The sequence below is a fragment of the Festucalex cinctus genome, chromosome 14 (assembly GCF_051991245.1).
Source record: "Festucalex cinctus isolate MCC-2025b chromosome 14, RoL_Fcin_1.0, whole genome shotgun sequence".
In the NCBI taxonomy this organism is placed as follows: Eukaryota; Metazoa; Chordata; class Actinopteri; order Syngnathiformes; family Syngnathidae; genus Festucalex; species Festucalex cinctus.
In genome coordinates, this window is record NC_135424.1 from 25,407,916 (window position 1) to 25,424,477 (window position 16,562).

Here is a 16,562-nt window from a genome sequence, read left to right on the forward strand (position 1 = left end):
TTGCCACTTTTTTTTCTCGTCATATTGACCCTGCCCTCTAAAAAAAAAAAAAATACAAATATTTGTACGTGGCTCTAATACGCCGTCGGAGAAAAACAACTATGAATCTTGAACGTGAGAATACCAAAATCGTGAGTCGAGAACAAGCATACTAGGCAGACTGGCAGTGAGCAAGGTGAATCTCCCGACACTGACGGCTTGTCGCCAACGTCCTTCAAAGTCCCCTGATTAGTGTTGCACCACACCTGTGGTGTAGTCGGACACGCAACCCCACTCAATCATCCATCCATCCAGCCGCCTTCATTCATTTGAATGGGAGTTTGATGATGTAATGGGCAAGAAAAAATGCAGCCCTCATGGCTGTACTGCTTGGGCTTTGGGTGGAGGAGTGGAACCGTCACTTGCCTTCAGCGGCGGTTGGTGTGGCTTCACTTCCCAACCTGGGAGACCATGTAAGTTTGTGTGCGTGTTTGTATGGGTGGGTGAGTGTGTAAAAAAAAATGGCTGTACTGCTTTTGCTACTTTGCTGGACCATGAGGACCGGAATTGGTGAACCCTGCGATAGGGTGCAATTCCCCCTTTGATGTCCGCCGTGGGATGCAATCATTTCTTCTGAGTCTCTTTGTTGTCATTGGCAGCCATGTTATTCTTTGCATGTTTACAACACGTAATATGTCACGATGATCATGTCACGTGACTGTCCAAAAATGGTTGCTACTGTACTTAATGCAAAAATATTCATAAAAAGTAGTGTTGTTCCGATACCAATACTGGTATCGGCAGAGGTGCCGATACTGAATAAAAACAGTGGTATCGGTGACTACTCACAAGTAACATGCCGATACCATTCATTCCAACGCTAATATAGGATTTTGAATGCAGCATCTTGTGTCTTGCTCGTGCACAACATTCACTCATATATGACATGTTCATTGCATGCCGATCTAAGTTATCCTATTGGCCCTTGAATGCTCTGAACCAATGGCAGGACAGCTTTTTCATGTTGAGGAAAAAAAATCTTAAGTATCGGTATAGTATCGGTATCGGACGATACTGCAAAGCTGGGTATTGTTATCGGGAGCCAAAAAACGGTATCTAAACAACACTAATAAAAAGTACTATAAAATCATAATCACTCAACATAAATTGACAAATTTTCAGGAAAGATTTGAAATTAACCATTTCACAGAATATTGGTTATTTTTTATTTATTTTTTTAAATAAATGTGTTCCTTTATAAGGTTACATTTACAAAATATGAGTGGACTCAAAAATACTCTTAGTATAATTACTATGTACAACACTGGCTAAGGGAACAGAATGTTTTTTAAACAATTTAAAGCAACCACTGGCTGAGTTTTCACATGAATTACCATCTTGTTACTCTTACATATAATACATAATGTATTTATTACAGTTAAGATTCATTGAACTTTGTGTTTGTAATTGTTCAATCTTTGACAGTGGAGTTCTCAAATTAACTTTGTGACAGACAACAACAAGCAATTTGTTAATGTCTGTCTCGACTGTGAATGTCTCTGGTCCATTTAATCATGGTTTCTGGAGATCGATAAAGGAAGATGAGTTTTGAATAAAGCTCTTCTTCCAGCTCCAGCTCTCCAGTCTCGCGCACCTGAAATGCAATTCATACGTCTCAGTTTGAGGAGAATCATTGAAACTCATTTTTACTAGATAAACAGTACAGGCCAAAAGTTGAGACACACCTCATCTAATGCATTTTCTTTATTTTCATGACTATTTGCATTGTAGATTCTTACTGAAGGCATCAAAATTATGAATGAACACTTAGAGTTATGTACTTTAAAAAAAGGTGAAATAATTGAAAACGTTTTATATCAGGGTTGTCCAAACTTTTTCTTCTGAGGGCCTCATAGAGAAAATCAGAAGGACGCAAGGGCCACATAATGTTATGAAGAGAAATTGTGTTTGGTCCGAAAAATTGTACAAATAATTTATTTGTGCTTTTGCATATTTAGAAAATGCTACAGTATATATGTAACGGAGTGATATATTTAGTATTAAATTATGGCGGAAGTGACGCAACGGCACGCAGTGGGACTTGGAGGGCGGCCCCGTAGCGTTTGCTCAGAGCTACGAGGAGTGTTGGCGTGGTGAGTCGCATCTCGTGGGCGTCCGGATTAATTAATAATTATACTAGGGGTGTCACGATTCGCCAACTCCACGATTCGATTTAAATTTCGATTTTGGGGTCACGATTCGATTTTTTTTTCGATTTTTTTTTTTTTTTTTTTTTTTTCCGCTCCCCCACTTTATAACACAGAGGCATATGCTTCTGTAGGCTAAGGCTAGTCTATGATCATTGGTTCTATTCATTGTACAGTAAATCTTATTTCAAAAGATCGGCTACATATAGGTGATGCAATTTCCATATTATTTTTGTGTAAATTTATGTAATATATGATAATTGACATTAGGCAGGAATGATCAAATTCAAAGAATTTATTTACAATATAAAGTTAACCGTCTTGTTCTTACTGAAGTGTAAAATAAAAAATAAAAAAACAAAAACAAAAAGTCACAGTGGGTGCCTGCCATCTATTGACTGTTTTTGGTTACAACAGTGTGCTGTGCGTTCCTCTTAAAATAATGTGCAATGTGCAACAACAACAAAAAATATATTGTATCCAAAGTCATGGAACAAATACAGCCTGAACAAACTATATCCCAACATTTACAGTTGCTGGGCATACTGTAGCGTGGTTCAAGTACACTAATTAAATGTTTGAATCCAGCGTTTTCCAAGGCTGCAGGTCTGCTGCTATAAATAGACCTATGGATCTGGCGTTTCGCGCGAGCTGAAGTGTGTGGAAGTTTCACTGTAAATGAGGATGAAATAGTTGGTTGGACCGTTGTTTTCCCACTTCTAGTTGAATTTGATAAATCTGAATCTTTGTGATGCCTGCGTAAATGTCCCGTCATGTTTGTCGTGTTTCCCGTTGTTACGGCTGGCGGCTCGGGCCCGCCGCCGGCTCCGCTCCCCTAGTATGTATGTGTGTGTTTGTGTCGGCTGGTGCCCGTATAATGGTACTTCAGTTTGAATGCGCCAGCGCGACACTCTGATTGGAGGACTGTGCCAGCGCGACACTCCGATTGGACGACTGTGCCAGCGCGACACTCCGATTGGACGACTGTGCCAGCGCGACGCTATTGTGTATCCGTGTATTATACCCCTATTGGTTATTGTTGTTTCTCCTCCGTTCTGTCAGTTCTGTCAAATGCGGTTATTATTTGTTCACCTTCCACTTTCACTCCCTTGTCAAACCCCTGCCTGAAATTTCAATTAAAACTACTCAGATGTTAAAGTCGACCCGTGTTTATCTACTCTATATTTTCTGTTATTGTGTTACTTCCCTTCCCCTTGACGAGCCGGGCGTAACACCGTGGCCGAGTACAGTACGCGCACATAGCATATCTTGCAACTGTGGTCTTTTTATCGACAACGTGAACGTTGTCGACATAACTCACCGGGAACGCAAAATGTTTCCAAACTGGTGACGAGAGAAGCGGGAGCGGCTTGAAGCACCATTGCTGTGTCTGTCCGCGCTTGCCATCATGACTGCAGGAGAAGTCAGCTAACAAGTGCCGTTAGCTAGTAGCTGAATGGCTGCGTCTCATTTGCTTTCCTGGGAGGTGGCGGTGGCGGCGGTGGCGGCGGGCGCGGGGGGGGGGCATCGAATCGTGTGTCCTCTCTTCTATTTCGATGCTCGAAATCGTGACGTAATTTCGATCGATTTCGATAAAAAATCGAAATCGTGACACCCTTAAATTATACTGTATTAATTTTGATTTGTTGTACTTATGATACTGTGTGGTGTGTTCACCTAGCTTTCTTTGATTGTTGTAAACCCACATAGCTTTTTCTGTTGATTCTAAAAGTAGCGTTTTGTCGTCCAAACTTTTGGCGGTTGATGTAACGTCCCAACGGTCGTTTGTTGTACAGATTCCGCTTGCCCGAGACCCAGCGATTCACCACTGCCTTTCCTTGTCACACTGTGTTGCAGGTAAATGTTTTTCTTTTTGCTGTTTTATTTTTCATGGTGCTGTTTTGTTTTCCTTGATTGTATTAATGGCTCGAGCACACGACTCAGCGTGGCCGCCATTATTTTTGTATTTTGCCGTGACGCACTTTACGTTGCTTGTGATGCGTTCAGGGACACTCCGTGAACGAGATTGAAAGTGCTCTTTTTCTGTTGGATTGTATTTCTATGTGAATTTTGTTGTTTATTAAGAAGAAATGTTAAAACTAAACCACTATACGATCACTTTGTTAGAAATGTGTAACTGTTGTTTTATTTGATAATAGAGTAACTTTGTTATGTAAAATGAGAGCTACGAGGAGTGTTGGCGTGATTCCGCTTGCCCGAGACCCAGCGATTCACCACTGCCTTTCCTTGTCACACTGTGTTGCAGTGATCTGACATTAAAAGAACCTACAACTATCCACCTAAGTGTCTGTGATGCTTGAAGCAACAGCGACGTGGTGCTGCATTTGCCACATCCAGTAGTGGCCCGTCACATATAAACCAATTAATTTGTAATATGGTAGTAGGGTTATTATAGTTTTGGAATTTTTCATTATTTAAGTTTTGTTATTGAGTTATTTTTAATTAGTTTTCAGGGTGGTTCTGTTAGTTTTAGTTCTTTAATAAATGCTTAGTTTTAGTTTAGTTAGTTTCAGTATTAGTTGTTTATTTTATTTATTTATTTTTTTGTTTAATGTGTATTACTTGTGCGCAATATTTAAAAAACTCCATGGGCGTGACGTCATTATTCCGGTTTATATAAAAATAAATGACTAAAAATCACATTTAAAATCATCTCCAAAGGTTCATGCATTAAATTAATTACCAAAGACTAAAACGAAGGAAATTTTTGCTATAATTATTATAGTTAGTTTTATTTTAGTTAGTTTTGAAAACATAAAATGTAGTTTCGGTTAGTTTTCTTTTTTTAAAAAAGCATCTTTGTTTTTTATTTTATTTCATTAACAAAATTGTTTTTTGAATTTTAGTTTTTTTGTTAGTTTTAGTTAACTAAAATAACCTTTAATAGAACCTGCGTTTTTCGACATCCTCCCTTTTTACTTTGACCATCTCCAAACATTTTTGTTTTTATTTTATTTGAACTGAGTCAAATGCCATTTTTAGCATATGTAATGTGTCACTAAAAAAATAGAAGGTGGGCCCCAAATGGCCCCCTTGACGTAGTTTGGACACCACTGTTTTATATTGTAGTGTCTTCAAAACAAACACTGTGCTCTGATGTTTTTTGTTTTTGTTTTTTTTTGCACACGCACTTGAAATGGTTTTCCAATAGTATTGAAAGAGTTCCCAGAGGTGAAAATGTCAAGAGTGTGCAAAGCAGTAATCAGAGCAAAGGGTGGCTATTTAGAAGAAACTACAATCTATTTCACCTTTTTTTTGTTTTTTTTGTTAAGTACATCATTTGAGAGGTGCAGTCCTGCGTGTTTCTCTCCCCTCCAATGCAGGTGATTCAAATGGTCAGCTCATCAGCAAGCACTGGAAAAGATTACAAAACACACCCCGTACGCTCCAATGTGGACAATGTAATTATCCTGTGACTGCGCGCGAACCGCTAGTCTGTCAACAACAATGACGGGTCGCCGTGTCGTAGTCGTTTTGCACACCCTCCTTAGCTTGTTTATGCTTTTACAACAAAATATTTTGCATGATCTTGTACTTGAATCACCCGGCATTGTCACTTCTCCTATGTTCATCTCACTGATCTGTATATATTACTTGAAGTGACAGGGCGGCCATCTTACTCCTCCCATCTTGTGAGCAGACTACTGTTTAAACTACTTTGAAGACCCCCTTTTAATTTTATCGCTCAGTTCCTCGACCCCAACATTAGATTTGGCAGAATCTTCTTTTGTTAGATTAGAGTTATAATTATTTAATAAAAAATATACAAGTCTCCTCCTGTTAACATCATTACGCATATGATTTATACGTATATTTAAGGCAGTGCTTCTCAATTATTTTCTGTCATGCCCCCCAGTAAGAAGAAAACATCTCGCCTCCCCCCTCGCGCGACTATAAATAGTATCATTTGTCTATAAATTTGTTATAAGTACACCTCTGCATAACACTGTCCGTATTAATGTATAAGAGAATAAAAAAAGAAAGAAATATGGACCAACTTACAACAAAGAATAGCTTTGTTCAGAAAAGATTTAAAGTGCATCTGAAATTAAAAAATAAAATTAATTCCTTAATTAAACTATAAATATTTTTTGACTGACCATGTCAAACCATATGATACGGAAAAATAAAATTACATAAAATCAATAAATAATGCATTCAAACTGATCACCATCATTAACTCAGAGGCACAATATAAAAAACAAAACAAAAAACCTTTAACCTACAAAACACAAATATAAAAAATAATTTGTGCTGATTTTTAATTTTTTTTTTGCTGTGTGAAAAACGCGCATGCTCAGTGCAAACAAAACCCCTACAACCACCGAGCGAATGCTCCCTGCGCACACTCTGCCAATAATGAGAGCGCCACTGCCGCCTAGTGTAATGGAGGTGCAATTGCACTTTATTCCAGGACAGTAAAAAAATAAAAAATAAAAAATAAAAAATAAAACGCATGTTCCCCGAGGTCAAACGTGCACCCCTTGATGGAGACTCGCGCCCTTCTGGGGAGGGCCCGCCTCACTATTTGAGAAGCACTGATTTAAGGCAAGTTGTAATATGTCTGAAGTCGTCTTGTTTCTGTTTAACAAATTTAAAACATAAATCATGCTGTTTCGAAGTACTGTCTGAAATGTTCTCAAATTTCTATACTGTAAATGTATAGGATCCTAAGCCAAGAAACGTTTCTTGGGAGTAGTATGGCGGCCTCGCGGCTTCAAAAGTCTCGGATCAGATCAGTGGTTCATCTTCTTTATTGATGTATCTTCTACACTTTCCGTTAACTCCCTGTGGCAGCGCTACAGTGCCACTCCAGACTTGGCATATATATTAGAGCCGTTAAACGTCCTCAGTGTCTTCTTTTGGACACTCCCATGTCTTGAAACGTTTCTGTCTGTTCAAGATTTGTTTGAGGAATGTGTGAACAGTACTTCAGTATCTTGTATCCCCTCTGTCTGCGTTGATTCATTGTTGTTTTCTCCCTGTCATACTGCCACGGTTTTGCCCTGTCGTTCACCCGCACGTCTTGCATCACCTGCCTTCTTAGAGTTTGCTTTTGTTTTGTTTACTTAAAATTCCATTTGGACTTCTCCTCTACCTTCTCACCCTGCTTCCTCGCATTTGGGTCCACCACCTCATACCACCTAACCCTGACAAAAATACATGTAACCATTGTGGACCCCCTTACTTCCACTGGTTGGGCATGTGGGCACATGATGATGGGAAGGAGTTTATTGCACCATCACCAGTTGCCAATCATCAACATTTGGAGCCAATAAAAACTTTGATTATCCAACACCTTCACTATGAAATATGCCAATGCATATCATACTATTTTGGGATATTTTATGAAAAATACTAAATCCAGAATGTAGGTCAACTGTTGTTGTCACTGCCTAGTCATGTTTCTGGCAGTAAAAACAGACCTGCATAATTAAATATAGATTAAAACAAGGACAGCAACAATGATAATATAAAACATATTATTCCATATGTAATTACATGCATATTAATCCTTTGTACAATTTACACAATACCAGCAGTCCATCTTACACTAGACTTGCTCTCCCAGCGTTTCCGCCAGCGCGTTATAAGCCTTTATAAGCATCACGAAACCGTTGAATACGAATGGGCGCATATCGTTCGTTATCCGCACCACGTTCCCCACTGACAAATATGACTCGCCGGTGCCATACGTTGTTCCACCCCCACCCCTGTAACCAGTTAAATGATTCTGAATCAGCACACGTCATTGGCGTTCACAACCCCAACCCCAACCAATAGCATCCACAATAGTTTACAGTTCGATGATCAAAGTTTTATTGGCTCCAAATGTTGATGAAAGGGGACAGTTGATGGGGTAAAAAGTTAATTCCCATCATCATGTGCCCACATGGCCAACCAATCGACTGAAGTAGGGGGTCCGAAATAGTGATTTTGTCCCATAGATATATTTGGAGCTCTCCTGTACCACTACCAAAGGGCCGAGTGCCATGAAACTCTTGTAAATACATATTAGAGTTCCCAAATATGATGATAAATCACTTGAAACCCCACCAACACTAAACATTTCCAAGATATGAACCCCTAAAATGTCAACAAAATGTATTGCTTCATTATTATTATTATATATTTTTTAAATTCCACTTTAAAGGGTTTACATATTTAAAAATTTGAAAATAGTACATATATGGACTTAAACGTTTTAAGTGCAAATTCTGATAGACATGGTGAGAAAACGTAGACATAGCAATTTACAGGTCTGTACCGACCATAAAACAAAACATACATCCAAATATGGTCCTAATTTAGTGTGCAAACCGGATTCCAAAAGTCAGCGTGGCACCCAAACTTTGAAGGACCATAACTCGAAAACCGTTTGCGCTAGGAGGCTCAAACTTCGGATTCTTACTTTTACCATCATAAGGCACTAATGGGATAAAAATCAAGGGAATTGAAGAGGTGTCACTGGGGTGGGTATGTGAAATGACATGGAAAGACCCTTTTATTAGAACATAAGCCTGATTTAAACCTCTACTCAATTTCACCCCTGACTTGTCTTACATGTTGATTTGGCTTTCGGGTGCTGAAGAGCTTACAAAACAGTTCTTTTTACACTTACCTAAATTACACAAAAGTGGACTACTGTATTTACTGATTAGGGGATTTCTGAAAGCAGCTAGGTTTTATTAACAGGTATTAATGTAGAAGAGGATAAAGACAACATACTGACCAGGAATATGTCCATACAAAGCTTAAGTATACGGTCTACACAGGGAAGCTCGTCAAACATGATGGAGTGAGAGATCTCACTGAAGAAGCCTCGTACAAACTTTCCAATGACCAGGACCACGGACACATACAAACCCATGATCCTAGAAAGATGGCATAGAGAGAAATCTAATCAACCTAAATGAATGTTACATCAACTGTCTTTCTTAAAAAAAATCTCTCGAGACAATCCATGCAAAAGAAAAACATTGGTTTTACAAGAATGGGCTGACAAACATGTTTCAATTTCTGATGTGTCAGTAGTACAGCCGACCCTTTGTGTGACTGTTAGGCAGGTGACAAGCTCTTCTTGCTCCCCTTGTAGAGTGCCCAACAAATGCTTGACAAGCCCACCCATGCATTTCATGTGCCCCCCTGAAGCCTGGGCTCTAGTGACGGGTCTGACCTTAGGAAAAAGATATTAACCTGAAATTTTCAGGAACTATTAAAATATCAGTGGAAAGTCAATTCCAATAGGAGGCAAGGCCATCGTCCGAGATTTGAACCCTTTAAATGTTTTGGAAGTTATCCATCCATCCATCCATCCATCCATCCATCCATCCCATCCCATCCCATCCATCCATTTTCTTGACCGTTTATTCCTCACAAGGGTCACGGGGGGTGCTGGCGCCTATCTCAGCTGGCTCTGGGCAGTAGGCGGGGGATACCCTGGACTGGTTGCCAGCCAATCACAGGGCACACAGAGACAACAACCATCAGGAATCAGCCAAAGTTTGCTTATTTTATTGTTGCTCCTTGTGGTATTTTCTTGGGTAAATGAGGTCATATTACCACAGTGGGAAATTTGATTGAATCATTTTGTGACAATTAAAACAATTATTTGCTATTTGATATGGCCGCCTGTGAAAAGTGCTTTAGTGATGTGATGACTTATCATGGATGTGATGTCTCAAATGCTTTTGGTCACATGAAGAAAATGAAAATATTTCGTTTGTTTGTTTTGTCCCATCACCTCACCCCAAGTAACACACTAGGGACACTAAACTATTGTATTTACAAGTCAATATAACCTGTGTACATTTTGGGGCGGGGTGTCATTGTGACTCTTTTGAGAGGACCATTTTTCATCTTCAAGTTTCATATTTCATAGCTCATTTTTATGTTCATGTGTCCCATTTAAAAGAGCATAAGTGAAAATGTGTAGTGATATTTGCGACGTATGCTGGCAGACTTCATTTTTGACGTATCAAAGAAGCAGCGTTTCTGACGCCGTCTGAAATAGACAACATCGACAAGCGATCAAAACATTACATTATTATTTACAATACATTATTACTTTAGTCTACCCATTACATACATTGCATGTCACAGCTTTTAATTCCCAACTTGGTCTGAGTACAGGAACGGTGTAGCCTGCTTCGTGCTCACGGAGGTAAGCTTATGACTCAAATAACACCATCCATCCATCCATTTTCTTGACCGCTTATTCCTCACAAGGGTCGCGGGGGACTCAAATAACACATTGAACATATTTCGAAAAAAGTGAATTTTGGTTTGGGTGTTTTGTTTCATTCGAGACATTGTTTTACATTTAATGTTAGGAATAAACCGATTGTTCAACTAATTATGCTGATATTGTTTATCAAATTGCATCAAAAGCTGTTTTACATCCCCTTAATGTGCTTTATAATAAATTATGTAAGTTGGTTTTTTTAGGTTGTTCTTTTTATACTCATCATTGCATGATAAATTGGGGTGGCTTTCGTTAGATCATAGACGGCAATTTTGTTTCAGTTTCTTTTAAATTTAAACTTTTTAATTTTCCTTATTGTTAAATATTTTGTTTCACAGTCAGTCTATACATTACAAAGTTCAAACCATTTTTTTTTTCATAGACCCCCCTGCCACTAAAACAGACAAGAAAGCCTTGAAGTCACATGCCCCATCTAAGTGGAATAGTCTACCTGGTAACATGTTTGTTGTCTTCGGACCATATTTTTAAAAATATCTTGTTTCATTATTTAAAAACAGATTGTCAATGTTTTCAATAATGTATTGTCATGCTTTATTTTTATTTTATTATAAAACTATTTGAATTTAGTTGTGTTGAGATTAAGGTTGTCACTGTTCAGTGTTATTGTATTTTATGTTTTTTTTTTTTTTCCTTTCTTATTTTTTCCTATTTTTCATGTCTGGTACGTGCTTATTTTCATTTTTTTTTTGTGGGGACCCCTCGTAAACGAGATGTTGAATCTCAAGGAGGTTATTCCAGGATAACAATTTTCAACAACAAAAGCCTTGCCTCATTTCCCAAAAAATATTATTTCTACCTTCTCCCACATCGCTCCTCTGTGGATTTGAGATGGTAGATGATGATGAAAAGATGAGCCCCGACCACAGACTTGTGAAGTCAGTGGCCCTGGCTTGCTGGACAATATGTAATTAGTTGTGTAAACACAATGTTTTGAGTGACATCACACGCGGGTCACTTTGGGGACCAAGGTCTCAATTAATATGGAATGTGAACGAATACATTAAAAAATAGATTTGACCCAAAAAATCTGAATTGAGCATTACGACCTGAAGTGTGAATCTACGCTTAAGGCTCGATTATGCTTGATGCATGAACACTCCATGTGGAAATGGGACGTGCGGGAAGCAGGCTAGCACACATTTTGCAGCCTTCATACTCAACGCAACTTGCCCCGGCTGGTCGATATTCTCCCAGACTAGGAGGCAGTGAAAAGCATCTACGGCATATGACAACACTTCACCACAACAGAAATAGAACAATATAAATTGTTTTTTTTTTCAATAAACTATCGACATAAACAGTTTGGGGTGAATAATCCACGTACATTTAACAAAATAATTGAAAACAAAGAATCAGGAAGTCAAAAATACTGTTGTTTACGACATTGTTTGCTCTTCCACGTGGATCGTCCACGTAGTTTACAAATTCTCGTTGGTACGCGGTACAGAAAATGTGCGCAATTCGGACGCCGCGTAGAGGGGCGTGGTTGCTGAAATGTTGTCATTTCGCCACATGAAGCCGAGCGGACCTTGCGGACGCGTCAAGCATAAATCAAGCTTTAGTCCTAAATACACCATGTTTATCAGAGGTCACCAGGTCAAGAATGTCAAAACACTGCCAGAGTTTGCTTTAGCCACAGGTGCTTCTCGGAATGACCTCGTTTACCTGCCGGTTGAGTATAAGCACCTGGAGCTAATGCCAAACTGTGGCAGGTTTTTTAGTTTCTGGACCTGGAATTCCCATTTTTGATGTTGAAGAATAAGATTTTCTCACCCGTATCCAGCCAGGAAGCCAAGACTGGGTGGACTGACTTTGTCATTGAATATGATCATAGACAGAACACCACATGAGGAAGGGTCACACCCTACAATGGCAATGTCCCACCATTCCTGTTTCCCACTGCAGTTCAGTGAATTGTCACTCATCAGGGAGAGTGTTATATTCTGGTAGCTTTCTTCATTTCCTAAAATAAAAAAACACAGAGGTTAAAATATCGATATCGCTATGTTCGGCAAGTATATCGCATATCGCATGTTTTTCCAATATCGTGCAGCCCTAATAACTAACCCCTAATATGACTTTTTGTCTTATTCACGTATATTTCACTCCACCTCGTGTCCCCCGTAGGAGCTGTACCAACAAGTGTGACATAATTCTTTTTCTTTTTTTCACTCTTTTTCAGTTTGTCTTGCATATATCTGGTGTCGGGCCAGAAACCTGTACCTCCAAAATCGTCACTCTTCAGGAGACCCCAAACCAACCACTAACATTGCATCTTGAAAGAGAACAAGCCATTTTCAACACTTTAGATTGGTCAATAATTTGTAAAAATGACACCCAAAATTTTGGACTGACCAAAATGATAGATTTTTGAAAAACTATGAAATTTTCCAAAATGTGGTTTAAGAGGTTTCGGCCTGACGCCACCGATATGCATAGAATTTAAATACATTCAATTTATTGTGACCTTCATATAGTTGACTGGCCGGTTTGGCCTCTGCTCCATTGGGGGCCCGGATGTAATTTGGAAACATATTTGGCACATGCCTAGAAATGAGAAAAAAAAATACAATCTGGACAGTAAATCGCAGCTGCATCAAAATGAACGTTAATGCACTTGAGAACATGTTTCAATTACCAGAGCAAACCTACACTGGTTTTGTGTGATTGCCCAGCAGAAGAGAAGCTAGATCGGCCCTGACAGGGTTTCCAGGTTCCAGATCAATTGAGTGTGTGTCAAATGTGTGCTCCACAGTCCCTCCTTTTCCCAGGTCCCTGTTATGGGGGAAATTCAATGATAATCAGTGAAAAGGGCAAAAATAAATAAATAATAATATAACATTATATATATATATATATATATATATATATATATATATATATATATATATATATATATATATATATATATATATATATATATTAGTGCTGTCAAAGTTAACGCGTTAAATTTGGCGATTAATAAAAAAAAAAAATAACGCTTTAAAAAAAATTAACGCCGTTAAAGCTTTCTTTTCTTTTCTTTTCTTTTTTTTTTTTTTTTAACGTTCCTTTGCTGCCTTGAGCCGAAGCAAACCGCTACAAGAAGAAGACGAAGAAGACGAAGAAGAAGAAGAAGAAGAAAACGACGACGACGACGATTTCTGGTCACGTGACTTATGTAGCATCCCTGGCGCAAAGATGGACCATGGCGGACTTTTGGGCGGAAAGTTTTACTTCAAAAAGTTACCCGACGACTCGTTGGATAAATCTACTGCAGTTTGCTCACTTTGTAAAGCTGAATTCAAATATCACCGTAGTTGTACATCTTTAACGTATCATCTTCGAGCAAAGCACCCTGGTGAAGTTCGTTCAAAGGGGCCTCGCCAAGTAACGCTGCGGGAGTGTGGCGCTCGTGGGCGGATAACTAAAGCTGTAAGTGACAAGGTAACCGATTCCTTGGTAATGTGGATAGCGAAAAACTGCCGCCCAATTAGCATAGTTGAAGACGACGGACTGACAGCGGTCATTCGAGCAGCATCGGGGGATACTAATTACAATCTGCCGTCGAGAGGAACCATAGTATCAAGAATGCACGCTTTGTATGAGGGTGAGTTGGCTCAGCGGATGGACATGCTTCAAAAAGCAGCGAACGTCGCTGTCACAGGTGATCACTGGACTTCTGTGAGTAATGATAACTACTTGGGGGTCACAGCACATTTTATTGACAAAGAATGGACTCTGCACTCATTTGTGCTAACTGTGAGTAAAACAGAGGAGCGACACTACGCACAGGCATGTGCTGACCAGTTTATTGAAGTTGCAAACAAATGGAAAATAATGGAGAAGCTAACCACACTTTGCACTGATAGCGCCCGTAACATGGTTGCAGCCGCGAGACTGCTCCCATTTGAACATCTGCCCTGCACAGCCCACAGTCTGCAAAGATCGATCTCAATAGAGCTTTCAGCAGTTATTTTATTATTATTATTATTTTTTTTACATTGACTTATGTACTTTTTTTTATTTTGAGTGATAAGAACACATTTTTTTGTTATTCAAAATTTAATTTAATTTATATTACCAGTATAACATGCAAGAAATCGCCCTCTGCACTTTTAAATAGGTATGGGTCGTTTTTATTTATATTAGAGTAAAGAGTATTAAAAAAAAAAAAAAGTGCTCGCAATGTGAGTCAAATTTGATTTTTTTTGTTTAAAGTTTATATTTTACAGGAGAAGAATTGTTTTAAAAAATTAAGGAAAGCGTTTAAAAAAATAACAATTAAAAGTTTTTGACTCGAAATATTATTTGTATGTGATCATTCTACATTAATTTAAACACTGTAGTTGGCAAAATATTTGTTACAATTTTTCTAAAAAACATTGTATAAGCAAAAGTTAAAAAAAAATGAATAAAAATAAATTAATCGCGATTAACTATAAAAATTACACGATTAATTAGTTAATTTTTTTTAATCGTCTGACAGCCCTAATATATATATATATATATATATATATATCATAAAAGAAAGGTTGGAATTAAGGCGTATCTTCTGCCAGTCCCCATGTGTAAGTATGCACATTTTTTATTTTTTTTTTAATTAAAAAAATAAATAAATAAAAAAAAGTGTGCACATTTTAAAAATGACATAACACTAATATATTGCAAATAATTTTATGGACCCCCAAGCTATGACTGGCAGACCCTTGGGGATCCGTGTACACCCGTTCGACAACCATTGATCTGCTGACGTAGAACAAATGAAAATATATTTGTATTTTGTATTTATTATTTGTTTCAGGCAATTTCAAAACACACAACAGGTATCAGGCTCCACCAAAAAGCAAGAAACCAACAACAAAGAAAGCATTTAAAAAAAAAAAAAAAAAAAGGGAAGATAGAGTCCAATTCTGCCTGAAAGGGAGTGGGAAGAAGAAAAAACTTATTTAATCCCACCCCCATCTCCCATTCAAAATGTCAAGCTACTCTGCTACTGACTTTAACACTCAAAATTAAACAAGTACCCAAAGAGCAATGAAATGACCAAGGAAATAAATTGAAAATACAAATGATATAGCATGGTGGCAGTACCATAAGCGACAATAAGTTTTACAATTTACAACACAAATACACAATTGTAAATACTGGCACAGATCGAACAGCATGTACCAGCAACGTTGATTTACAATATACCAACAATGGTACTAAAAGATATACCAACAATGGTAAAGAAAAAACAAGCGAATGTTTACATAGACAGAAAACACTGATGTCATCTTAACACAAAGTATTCTCAATATATTGTGACCAGACCGTTCTTTTAATTAAATAACAACTTAAATCTATAAATATCTTTACATTGTTTAAGTTGTAAACAAAGATTATTCCATAGTTTAACACCACAAACAGACAAACAAAAGGTTTTCCGAGTAGTTCTAATTCTTAGTAACGTAATATTTCGGTATTCTCTCAGTGGATGTACACACACTCTAATTGTGAAAAACGTCTGCACATTAGCCGGTAATGCTTTGTTAAAAGCTTTGTATAAAATGATAGATGTATAGTATTTCACAAGATCTTGAAATTTTAACAACTTAGATTGGATGAACAATTTATGTGTGTGCTCTAGAAAACCAACTTTATGAACAATACGCAAAGCACATTTCTGTAAGGTCACTAGTGGATTTATTGTATTCTGGTATGTATTTCCCCAAACTTCAATACAATATGTGAGGTACGGAAGAACCAAGGTACAGTATAAAATACGAAGTGCATACTCGTCGAGAAACTGTTTTACTTTATTTAAGATTGCTAGGGTTTTAGAAATTTTTAATGATACATATATGACATGGGATTTCCAAGACAATTTACTATCAATTATTACTCCCAAGAATTTATTTTCATTCACACTTTCAATTGATACACCATCAATATTAATTTGTAGACCAGAATCCATTTGTCTATTACCAAACAGCATCACCTTAGTTTTGCTTATATTTAAGGATAATTTATTTATGTCCATCCATATTTTCAATGTGCCTAATTCATGGTTCAAAGTTGTTATGAGCTCATCATAATTATCACTACTATAAAAAATGTTTGTATCA

General features: G+C 37.8%; 1 protein-coding gene across 1 annotated transcript in view; it reads right to left on the reverse strand.

Annotated features, from left to right (window-relative positions):
* Positions 1 to 1,191: 1,191 nt before the first annotated feature.
* Positions 1,192 to 16,562, reverse strand: part of piezo1 (piezo type mechanosensitive ion channel component 1 (Er blood group)) — a 286,359-nt gene continuing 270,988 nt past the window's right edge. The window contains exons 49-53 of the mRNA XM_077496131.1: positions 13,126 to 13,248; positions 12,941 to 13,020; positions 12,247 to 12,436; positions 8,941 to 9,082; positions 1,192 to 1,633 (exon numbers count right to left, since the gene is read on the reverse strand). Of these exons, the coding sequence (XP_077352257.1) occupies positions 1,511 to 1,633; positions 8,941 to 9,082; positions 12,247 to 12,436; positions 12,941 to 13,020; positions 13,126 to 13,248 (658 nt within the window). The 3' untranslated portion in view covers positions 1,192 to 1,510. The remainder of the gene's footprint in view (positions 1,634 to 8,940; positions 9,083 to 12,246; positions 12,437 to 12,940; positions 13,021 to 13,125; positions 13,249 to 16,562) is intronic.